Consider the following 12,518-nt stretch of genomic DNA (forward strand, 5'->3'; position numbering starts at 1 on the left):
TTGCTTCAAAGGCTGCCCATCTTTATTACAGATGTACATATAAAAAACCATGACATATTAAGGCAGGGAACCAAACAAACAATTAAGAATGTTTCAGTGTTACTGATGTAATAAAAACAGCTTATTTCTTTAAAAATGTTGACACTTTAAAAGTAAAAACAAGACTGGTGACTAAAGCTACATGAAGGGCAGCCTGTAGGTAAAGGGTGGGGGTGGGGACTGGGCTCCGCCACCCAGCGTCTTTCCGGTGAGGAGGGGAATGCATGAGGGGAATCAGGCTTAGGCGCTGGAGTCACTCTTGGACTCGCTTACACTGTTCTTCCTCACCGGCTCCTGAGCCAGGCCGCAGGGGAAAAGGCCATTGGTCACGCGGAAGCTTCCTGAGCTGTCAAGGCAAGAAGGATAAGTTAGAGAGTCCAATATTTTGTCAAGTTGTTAACATTTTACCAAGCTGTCCTAAAATCCCCATTTCTTGGTGGCTAGAATTTTACGAAACCTGGGTAGCAACCAAAGATAAGGTACCAACCAGTTAGGGGGGGATTTGGGGATTTTATAAAGCCTAAGACCTATTGTCTGCAATGAAGACACCAGTACAAAGCCAAAGGAGTACTCTATCCAAAGCTGTGAGCCTGTATGGCCTTTACAACCATCAATGGCCATAAACATCACAAGAACGGTCAATGTTGTGGACAACCCACCTTAACTCTTGACACAGGGTCACTACTTACTCACAAAGTATGGTCCACCAAAGCAGTTGGCCATCTTCACAGATTACCCTAGCCTTGATAATCTAACCCAATTTGGGCCATCTCATTTAAGACATCTCGAAAAGTCAATGGGCAATGACAAACAAGGGACAATCTTGCCTAGACATGCTAAGGGACAATCTTGAGTAGGCTTAAAGTGACCCTTCGATCCTTGGAAAAAGTTTGTTCTAGAACTGGAAGGGGGTGGGTAACATTACCTGGAACTCTTTTGTTCCATTGTTTCATGGATCTGTAGATTCTTGGACCCTATTTTGTTCTTCCAAGATGGTCACCGCACTTTTAATACTACTCAATGCAAATCGAGCACTGGTGGTGCATTGCTTAGTCTAAGCCCCCGAATGTTGCTCTGATTGACCAGCACTGTTCACATAAGCCAATCAGAGTAGCAAGTAGTGCCTGAGACTACTGATGCACAGCATGTACCAGGTAGAGACAGGAGCAGGCAGCCCTCTTAGAAGACAGAAAAGGGGTCTCGGGAACTAGTGGCACATAAGTGCCAGTTAATTTTACTATCCCGTGTCTTCCAGTCCCAATGACAAGCTTTCTCGCAGGGTGAAGGGTCACTAAACTCCTTTGGATGGCTAGATCAATTGAAGATAATGAAGCCCAACTCAACTTAGTTAATAAAATTGCTGTTTTATGGATTAAGCTTTCAACCATTGAGTAGGAAAATCTAACAGCTGCAACCATTATATGCACAGCACCAGCCTTCCTGATAAATCCTGGCTAGAAGGTAGATATTTTATAGCTAGCATCATTAAATAGTTCAGAAAGAGGCTTCCAAAACCTGTTTGTCCATAAGATGACAGGCAGGTAATGACTAAGAGGATACACCATTTATGATAAATGCTAAAAGCACTTCATCAACCAATTATCACATGAAGAGATAATGCAAGAAACGTGAGTAGACTGGTAACGTCACACCAAGCAGGATGTCCGAAGAGTAATAATAGATGTAAGCAGCCTACATGAAGGAGAACATTCATCTATATTATTTATGTGTCAATCCACATGCATGTTGCTCCAAGATACTCACTTCTCTGGGCTTTCCGAAACGGTGGTCATAATGGGATGAGGTGGTTTACCGAAGAAGAAACTGGCCCACCAGTGACCAGGATCTGACTTTGGAAGGCCTGTGGGAGCAGAAGAACTTATGAGGTCTTTGGTCATCAGAAATATGATACTTTTTGAAACTTTAGCTGCGAAACAACCCAACATTTAGTCTATAATAGGCCAAAGGAACAACATTCATGAGTAATATTGCCAAAGTAGCAAATCTCAAGGTTATCCCTTTCCTAGAAGATACAAAGTAGCTCTATAAATGACACACAATATTTTGCAGCCTTCAAGCCAGCAAGGTCATTACATAACTAGACCCCACCATAAAGTAGTAATCTCAGAGCCTGATATCAGGTGAATGTTTATAGAGGACTTATGTATGGAGGTCATCAGCTGGTGATGGAACAGGTCAAGGTAACATACCTGGGTGGTGAGGAATGACCTCTCCAGAGTAGTCCACGCTGCCACATGAGCTGTTACTGGAGGTGGATCCCAGGCGTCCTTTAAGAACAAGGGGAAAAAAAAAAAAGAAATCAGCTGCAAAGTAATATTTACTAATGACCTAGAACATCATTAGGCGACAGATGGTCTTGCGGAGATTATACACAGCACAGGTTAATAGGTGAATGGGTCTTTCCTGGATGACTTGGCATCAATGAACCAAGATGTCCCAATTTATCTCGCTTGAAGGGGGAAGTCACACGAATGTATATCGGCTCGGTTTTTACGCCGAGCCGATATACGCTGTCCTCGTGTGCAAGGGGGGGGGGGGGAGGATAGAAGAGGCAGGAGCAGGAACTGAGCTCCCGCCCCCTCTCTGCCTCCTCTCCGCCCCTCTGCACTATTTGCAATGGGAAGAGGTGGGACGGGGGCGGGGCTAAGTTCTGTGAATTAGCCCCGCCCCCGTCCCACCTCTCCCCATTGCAAATAGTGCAGAGGGGCGGAGAGGAGGCAGAGAGGGGGGCGGGAGCTCAGTTCCTGCTCCTGGCTCTTCCATCCTCCCCCCCCCCTGCACACGAGGACAACGTATATCGTCTCGGCGTGAAAACCGAGTGTGACACACGTTCGTGTGACTTCACCCTTAGAAAAGGGTTTCTGGTGGTTTCATAGATAACAAACCAATCTGAAAAGACCAATCCAGGCTCAAACTAGAAGGAATCTACTTAATTACATGGACTTAAAGGGGAACTCCACTTTCTTCAAAACTAATGCATTTCTTGTTTTTAAAGCGCAGGTCAGCTTCTGGCAGCATTTTCTATGATTATATCTTCAGAGTTTTGCAAATAACTTGCATCAGTGTTGAGTTACTGTATCAGATCTACTCCAATCACATCGTAAGCTGCTTTCATAATGATGTCCATTGCCTTTTAAGCAGAGTGGTATATCTACACCTTTCTGTAACATTTCACCCAACAACTAAGCTATGAAACTAATACAACACTGCACTTTGGTAACAGGACACTAAGGAACAGCTTTGGATGTGACTGGAGTATAAAACACAAACTCCACTCAATGGGCAATGGAGTTTTCATGTATATCTTGATGCCATTGCCTTCTGTATTTACCACCAATTATACGTTCCCCAAAGGAGACGGAATACTCACTGCGATAGTAATCATGGGTTGCGACGAGTGAACCGCTTGATGGAATGGATGCCATGTTTCAAAGCTTGCTTGACTTAAGATGATGTAAACCCTGGAAGAGAATGAGAAGAAGAATTGAGTTTAAAGAGATAGACACACCAATTTAGTTTCTACAAAAATGCAGTCAAAAAGACACCTACAGGAATGAAGGGGCAGGAAGTGGTTCATGATAACAGACATGTTACCTGTATGTTGCAGAGGTGTCCTTGGGTGGGCACTATGGCTTATGGGCGAGCGCAACCTCTGCATCCTCTATAGCAACTCCATGGTCCTAGATCAGGCTGATAACCCAATGTCTGCCCACGAACACAAGGTCTTTTTACGAACACCATGTTTGCCCACCTGATGCCAAGGTCAAACACCCCTAAAAGGTTCTGTCCACCATTCACTCAACAGTCCTGAAAGGGATGGGACCATCTATAGGGTGAGTCATTTATTAACTCAAAGCCAAATGAAAGCTTAAAGCTGCTGTCCTACAAGAAAGCCTCAGTCAGAGCATAGGCAAGGTGAAGGGGGATGGGGAAGAGAAAAGTACAGACAGGGGACGGATGGCAGCTGCAAGGATTACAGCGCTCTCATTACATAACATGTCTGAATGGAAGAGACAGCTGAGCTAACTTCAGCCATGGGGGGATTTTACTAACTAATGAGAGGCCCATATAAGGACCCGCAGCCCAAGTTGGTCAGAGTTGGCTGTTCATGCACTGGCTGACACCAGGGAACAGGTGCATGCATTAAACTGTGCGTAAAGCACAGTTGTATAAAAGCCCCCCTCTCTGATAATTATCTTAATATGCCATTTTCGCTAATGTCTGCTGCATCTAAGGATATAAACGTGTCGTACCACAGTTGCTAGTTATCCGCAGGATAGGGGATAACTTGCCGTGGATAGGGGATAACTTGCTGATTGGTGGGGGTCTCACTGTTAAGACCCTTGCTGATCTCAAGAATGGGGGCCCATGTGCCCCATCTTCCTCACTGCGGATGCACACCCGGCAATGAAGAGGAGACTGAATGAAGTGCTGGTTGTGCAAACTCACTAGCATGCCATTCAGTTTCAATGGGACTGCAGAGATACCCGAGCGGCACCTGCTCAGCTAATTCTGTCAGCCCCATTGAAATGAATGGAATGCTGACCGTGCGTGCCCAGCCAGCGCTCCATTCACAATGATGTCACTGCGGGGTGAGAAGCAACCTTCGCCAGTGACAGATAGAAGAGGACATGGGAGTCCAGTTCTTGAGATTGGCAGGGGTCTCAGCTGTGATCAGCGAGTAATCCCCTATCCTTGTAATTATGGTACAACTGCTTTAAGGTAACTTTACATGGGATGCCTATCACCTGAATAATTGCTAAAAAGATCCAATGTAAGCGATAAACGTTTACCGTCACGGCCCCCAGTAGGGTGACAAGTGAGGATTTGCTCCCTCGCCACTAGTTGTTTTGTTTCAGCTCATCTAAAAAGTAGTTGTCGGTTGAACAAAGGTCGTCTGGTGTAAAGATAGTTGTTTGTACTTGAGCAACTTGTGATACATTTGCATGCAAATCCCCTATACTAAACTTAGATATCTTGGCGAAAAACTAATGAACAACAACCTTTAGAAGCTATCAGTGATAGTTGCTCAGTGTGCAGGTACCTTTAAACACTGCCGAAATACAGCACTCTGGTCACTCATCCAGTGGGTACAGTGGCAGTACCCACAAGATCATTGTATACATGGCACAGGGCGATGAGCAGCACTTACATCCTTTTTACACGAGGGCGCTTTAGCACCAAACAGCTTTCCCAGCGAATCATTCCCGTAGGGCTCATTCACACGGGGAGCTAGGCAGACAAAAATCATGCGCTAAGAAAAACACGCGGCTATTAGAACCAATGGTTTCCTATGGGAACGTTCATATTCCTTCATCGGTATATCCATTATAAGTAAAAGGGCCTTTACCTATGATGGATATACCATATATGTCACAGGTCATTAGGCATTAAATGTCTCATTCCTCCAAGAAGTTTTTGAATGAGTGATAACTTTAAGTGTCAGAAAGTCAAAGGGCAGGAACCTACTGGATAATGACAGGTTAAAGAGACTCATTCGAACTACAAAGCTCATTTCCACAGGAATGTAAGCCCCCCCCCCCCCCCCCAGCCATAGATAATGGAGTTTCATTGCCTGCAGTAAGGATCAGATGATGGTCAGATCTAGTCATTAATGGGAGTCCAAGACAAGTCATTAAAAGGAGCATGCAGCATAAACATGTGCTGGGTGGGAATCCAGTCACTGGAACAAAGTGTCATGCCCCTAATCTTTGTGGAGTTGTGATTGAACAACCATGGTCCTCATCCATAGAAATGAACAGATGTTCTCCAGACCATGAAGTAAAAGATTTCTATTTGCTTTAATGGAAAAGGACAGCAGATTCCAACAATCATTTCCCCTCCAAGACCAAAGACAGGAGAGACCTTTAGAAGTCAATCATACTCATTCCTACGGAAGAACCCTGCGTAGGTTGGAAAGCTTGCTATAACATCATGTATTTTTGTTAGCTATTAAAAGGTATCGTATCTACAAGATGACTTGTTTCCTCTTACTGAGAACAATCATATTCCTACTTATGGATGAGCATCCAGATGTAAATTTTTCTGGCAATGATCAGACTGTTGTCAAGTAACCCAACGTGTATTCTAAGTCCTTACTTATAACCACAAAAAGCTTTATCTAGCAGTTCAATGCTTACGAGGCTCATATTTTCTTCACATTGCCCATTGGTCTTCTGTCGTCCTCTAAGCCGCCATTAGAACCCCTAACTTTCTGCAGGCCAGGTGAACATCTCACATAAATGACATCATAGTACCATGATGTCATCAGTCCCAGTCTTGAGGTCCAGTTTGGTCTTCAGACTATGCTCTAAATACAGTTATCTTAATTCCTATACTGATCATATTTGCCCTGATTTCCCTGATGACCTCCTAGGGTCTTGTAAAGGGTTAATAAGGCAGACCGCTAATCATAGATTTGCTGAAAAGTGTATTTTGACCCAATTCTACCTCATTCTCATTAAAGACAGTATTAGGTGCCAAGGGCAAGCAGATATCACCAATGACCTAAGTTGACTCTAAACATGTAGCAGTTTAGTTGACCAACTGATACAAAGTATTTACTGGACCATGCTCTATAAGCCAGAGTCAGTACATTTCTACCTTGACTCCACCAGTCAGGACTTGGACTCCAAAGCGCTGAATAAAAGGCAGATCAAAAGTCCCGTGTACCCCACAAAGGTAACAAAAAAACTAGAACCCTTCCTGCAAAAGACAAGCCATCACAGAGCTCTGTTGCTGGAAAATTAAAAATGCTCTAGATCTTAGAATGAGGCGATGCAGAGGCAATTGTCTTTCTTTAAAAATGTGTGTTTTTATTATGCAAAAGTAGTAAAAAGAAAACTTTGTGAAACCGTGAAAACAAAAGCCAGAACACAATAGTGGAATTTCTGAGGTTTTTTTTTAACTCCATCCCTCAAAAAATGTTATTGAAAGTTAAGCAACACATTATATGTATGTACCCCAAAGTGGGTCCATTAAAACACACAACTCATTCCACAAAAAACAGTCCTCATACAGCTAAGTCAACAAGTTATAGCTTTTGCAATGAGACAATGAATATTGCTTGGCACAAAATAGGCAGTCACTAAGGGGTTAAATGGCTTCTCACTAAAGGATCTGTCATATAAGGTGTCTATAACATAGGGGGAATACCATGGGGCTATTATGGGGGTCACTGGATAGGGATATCCCAATCCCAGCTTCTCCAGCCATGACGGATCCCCCCTTTAGAATTAGACTTTATAGCTATTTAGCCAGATTTTTCGGTAAGGTCTTGCCCCCATACAGGCTGACCCTTAAAGGGGAAATAAGCTGAATGTCCATTTTGAATTTGACTGCATGGGTTTGTAGGTTGGAAGCATTCCAATAATCTCTAGCTGTGGTCATCATAAGTGATCATGTGGGATGAGCGGTCACCTGGCTGCCTAATACCTGCACACAATGCACAGTCACACAATGTCGCATTACATAACAGGTCGCTTATGAGATACAGAAAGGGATTATATTATTAGATATCCACTAGAACTGCAGGTGATTTGGATGAGGTCATAGGATTACCCAACCAGCCTTGTCTTTATCTGCTCTATGCCAGACCAGCCTGGACCGCAGAGCTTTCAGTCTATTTGCATGTTCTATAGTTTATATGACATGTGATCATGAAACAAATGCATCCAAACAGAGTTGACCATTTGGTTAAGCTTTGTCGTTTTACATAGGACTGCAAATTAACTACTGTACCACCTGTACAAAAAAATGAAGCCTCAAATTGAAATAGCAAATTCAGCTCTGCTACATCTGTACAGTCATGCAGAACTGCAATAAAGAAGACAGGTTTCCAATAACAACTCAGAAAGGAAGGGGTTAGGGGATGATTAAGTCTCTCTCTACAGTTAGGAAACTGGTCTGAACTGGCTAAACCACATCCACCGCCTCCCCCTCCCTCTTCCTCCTCCCCCATAAGAACAGCTCTTGGCTGTGAGAAAGGGGAAGACAAACTGCATGCAAGCAAAAGAACAAAGCCTCAGCTGCTGAAACTTCTCATAGGTGGACATTGGTCTTGTGTTGTATGCAAAAAACAAGGAGTGGGTCCAAAATTCGGAAGAAATGCGAAATAAATAAAAAAATCTTTCTGTTTTATCTCTTCTATGTATGCAATTTCCATTCTTGGCGTTGGCTTACAAACACAGATGTGTAAATGTGGCCTTAGCCCTCTGTGCATATGAACAGAGCTGTATGAACTCTATTTGGCTCAAGAGCTAACAATCTAACGCAGCAGTAAAAGGTGCATATAAATGGCATTGATCATTAATACTAAAGCACATCTTAAAAGATGTCAATAATGGTGGCTAGTAGAAGTCATTGTGGCAACTAATTTGGCCGATGAGTGTATTTATAACCATCACAACAGCAACCATTGCATTTATCAGACATGCTTCATGATTTTATGGTTGCCATAGCAACGATTGTCTCCTGATTTTTGCTACAGTAGCAAATTATGCTGTTGATATCGGTATAGTTGTTTGATCGCTGATTACCTCATCATTCCCCCCTCCCCCCTCCCCATCATTGAGGCCATGCTAAGGGTACATTCACATGGGCAATTTTCATGTGCGATGTCCAACCAATTGCGATATGAGCAGCAATTGCAGCAGAAATCGCAAGTTTAAGAGTGTGATATCAGTCTAGGTTTCTCCAACCGATATTGCACTCGCCAATGTGAATGCATCCTTATACCGGTCTGACCGATATCGCGTTCGCCCATGTTAATGCAGCCTCACTTACATCTGCTGTTCTCCACCTGCCATAGTTGTAGCTATATTGTTGTGCCTCACCCATTCAGTTACATTGTATATTTCTTGACCACTGCACATCCTGAGAACACAACAGGAACCTGAGACAGAACTGTTACAATGTATCATCTAGATTAACCCCTCATCTCCTGCAGGCTTCCCCAGAACTTGCACTATACATCGAAAGCCTGTTAGGTTGTGATGAGGAATCCATCTTTAACAGCTGATACAGAATATCATAACCCCAAGAGCTTGCGCTCTAACTTGTGTCAGACAGCTCCTACCAAGTTTAATCATATGGCACCCACATATTCCCTAGAGGTTGTCACCCAGCTTTCCATTGACCCTGAAAGTATCTATATAACACAAAATGCTACAATGTTCCAATGTATGGGATGTAAATATTATACATAGAAGACATAAACAGAGGCAGCAGTATTTGTAAACATGCAGCTATCATCACCCCATCCATAAAGTACCTGTATTCCGACCGTATACGTTCTCAGGAGCTTGGCTCTGGGGATTAGACGCTAGGCAACGGAGCCCATTTGAGGAGGAGAAGCTGGGACTTGTCTCCACGACCAAAAGATTTGATCACTGAAGTTATGTTGCCAAGGCAGACGTGGAGCTGCTTTATATAGTGTAGTGGGAGGGCTCAGGAGCCCAGGAGGAGGAGAGGGGCATGGACAAGGAGGGCACATAAGAGGAGGCATGGACAAGGAGGGCACATGAGAGGAGGCATGGACAAGCAGAGCACATGAGAGCAGGCAAAAGAGAAGGCATGGACAAGGAGGGCACAGGACAGCAGGCAAATGAGGAGGGATGGACAAGAAGGGCACAGGAGAGCAGGTGAAGGAGAGGGACATGGAAAAGGAGGGCACAGGATAGTAGGGGATGGAGAGGGGCATGGACAAGGAGGGCATAGGAGAGTAGGGGGAGGAGCAAGGCATGGACAAGGAGGGAACAGGAAAGCAGAGTTAGGAGAGGGTATGGACAAGGAGGGCACAGGAAAGCAGAGTTAGGAGACGGTATGGACAAGGAGGGCATAGGAGATGGGTAGGAGAGAGCATTGATAAGTAGCACACAGGAGACGGGTAAGAGCATAGATAAGGAGGGCAGAGGAGACAGGGGTAGGAGAGGGCATGGACAAGGAGGGCACAGGAGATGGGTAGGAGAGAGCATTGATAAGTAGGGCACAGGAGATGGGTAGGAGAGAGCATTGATAAGTAGGGCACAGGAGATGGGTAAGAGAGGGCATGGACAAGGATGGCACAGCAGACAGGTGTAGGAGAGGGCATGGACAAGGAGGGCACAGGAGATGGGTAGGAGAGAGCATTGATAAGTAGGGCACTGGAGACGGGTAAGAGAGCATAGATATGGAGGGCACAGGAGACAGGGGTAGGAGAGGGCATGGACAAGGAGGGCACAGTAGAGGGGTAGGATAGAGCATGAATAAGGAGTGCACAGGAGACAGGGATAGGAGGGGGCTTGGACAACGGTGCTCTTTTATTGGAAGAAGGAAGCTGGTCACGTTTGATGCTGAGGAGGAAATGCATCTAAGGGTCTATTCACACAGCTGGATCTGGGCCCTGTACAGACCACCAGTTGATCAGATCATTGTTCATTTACCTAACCTTAACACAGGCTGAGTCAGAATGTATGGGGGAAGCAGGATCAATCATACAGTGTTCATCCCCCGTACCATTTCAGCATGGCTGGCAGCACATCCCACACTAAGGGAAGAGGTGGCACCATTTATCAGCAAAACATGCAATCAGCTGACGAAGGAGCGTTTGCTAATTGAATACAGCTTGAGGGTGCCTTCACACTTGCGAGAAAATCACACATTTTTTGAGTGATGCCACAGTGAGTGAAAACAGTTTACAATGGTTTCATTCACAATTGCGATGTTTTCACTCATATGATGTGGAGTCAAAAAAAAAAATATGGCAGCATGTTGTATCTTTCTGCATTTTATGATTTTTTTAAATCCCATATGTTTCCCTATGGAGCTTACTTTTTATTGAAAAGCACGAACTTGCGATTTTCATGCGATGTAATGTGTTTTTAACATTAGAAACTCCTATTGACTTTCGCAGGCAGCAGTGATGCGATTTGCGATTTTTCACAAGAAAAAGCATTGCTGACGGCGATGTCGCGATTGTCAGTGTGAAGGAGGCCTTACAGTGATCAATGATTGGACCATCAGAGGATTTTTAGGGCATGTAAAAGGCTCTTGAGTCTATGATGTGTGATAGAATTAGATACAGAAGCTCAGCAGGCTCTATCATATGTGATACTGTTTGCTTACCTGTGTATCTAATCCAATTATGTGTGATACTGTCTGCTGAGCTTCTGTATCTAATTCTATCGTGTGTGATACTGTCTGTTGAGTAGTGCATCTAAGCCTAATATGTGTTATACTGTCTGTTAAGCTGTTGTATCTAATCCTGTCGTGTGATACTGTCTGTTGAGCTGTATATCTAAGCCTAATATGTGTGATACTGTCTACTGTGCTGCCCTAGCTAACCTCATCATCTGTGACACTGTCTGCTAAGCATATAGTGTGATACTGCCTACCATGTGTTATACCGTCTGTTGAACGGTTGTATGTAAGCCAATCATGTGTGATACTGTCTGCTGAGCTTCTGTATCTAAGTATAATTCTATCACCTGTCTGATGTATTTTAAGGGCCCTTAATGATTTACAATGGCAAATCATGCAGCCTCAATGCATGCATGACTCAACGATGGACCAGACCGTGTGAACAGGTAGTTGCTCATCTATGAACCGCTGCCTGTTTACTGTGAATGGAGGCGGTGGGCTGGAATGATCCCCGGCCTGTTCTGTCTCCATTCACTCAGCAATGACTGTCCCTGTGCCCGACAGGTGGTCTTGTGTAGAAGCACCTGAAGGCTGCGTGCACACAGGTGGGTCAGATTCCGGATAGTCTGCATGGCTCGCCATCAAACATGCTGAGTACAGATTTTTTTTTAAATTTCTGCTTTTCCAGCGTCATCGCCTAGCGATGTCGCAGAATCCGCAACCTTTTCTCAATGTCAATTGCGGAAGGGCTGCAGATCAGATGGCTTCCATTGACATCAATGGAAGCGGTCCGTGCGGAATTCGTGCAAAAATGGAGCATGCTGCGTTTTTTCATTTGTGAGCGGAAACCGCAATTGTTTTCGGCTCGTGTGCATGAAGAATCACTTTTCCATAGCAAGCTTTGGGCTGTATTTGCTGCGGAATACGGAGGACGCCACCCGCCGCAGATTCCACAATTCAAATTCGTCCATGTGCATGAGGCCTAAGGCTGGCTTAAATGGGTTCATACACATGACAAATCATGGCATGTTCTATATGGCTGTGTGATCCCGCATCGCAGCCCCATTGTTTTCAATGGGGTGGCTGCAGCAACGGCCCTATTGAAAGCAATGGGAGAACTCAGTCATCTATCTGCTGGTCTGCGCATGCGCAGAAGACCTCGGCGGCGCGAGCACGCCGGAGCGGCTCCATTGAACACAGCAGAAGACCGCACAGCGCAAGCGCGTCTGAATGGAAGGAGAAGACAGCGTTAGACGGCACCATGGAGACGAGGACGCCAGCAACGGAGCAGGTAAGTGTATAACTTCTGTATGGCTCATATTTAATGCACGATGTATATT

At 44.6% G+C, this 12,518-nt stretch overlaps 1 protein-coding gene across 1 annotated transcript; it reads right to left on the reverse strand.

The window, feature by feature from the left end:
- PPDPF (pancreatic progenitor cell differentiation and proliferation factor) lies at positions 1–9,487 on the reverse strand. Its single transcript, XM_066587841.1, has 5 exons — positions 9,332–9,487; positions 3,431–3,521; positions 2,250–2,327; positions 1,804–1,900; positions 1–385 (listed from the first exon to the last, which is right to left on the reverse strand). Exons 2-5 carry the CDS (start codon positions 3,483–3,485, stop codon positions 280–282), a joined length of 336 nt encoding a protein of 111 aa, XP_066443938.1. The 5' UTR covers positions 3,486–3,521; positions 9,332–9,487; the 3' UTR covers positions 1–279.
- Positions 9,488–12,518: the final 3,031 nt, after the last annotated feature.

This window comes from Eleutherodactylus coqui, chromosome 13 (assembly GCF_035609145.1).
Source record: "Eleutherodactylus coqui strain aEleCoq1 chromosome 13, aEleCoq1.hap1, whole genome shotgun sequence".
Classification (NCBI taxonomy): Eukaryota; Metazoa; Chordata; class Amphibia; order Anura; family Eleutherodactylidae; genus Eleutherodactylus; species Eleutherodactylus coqui.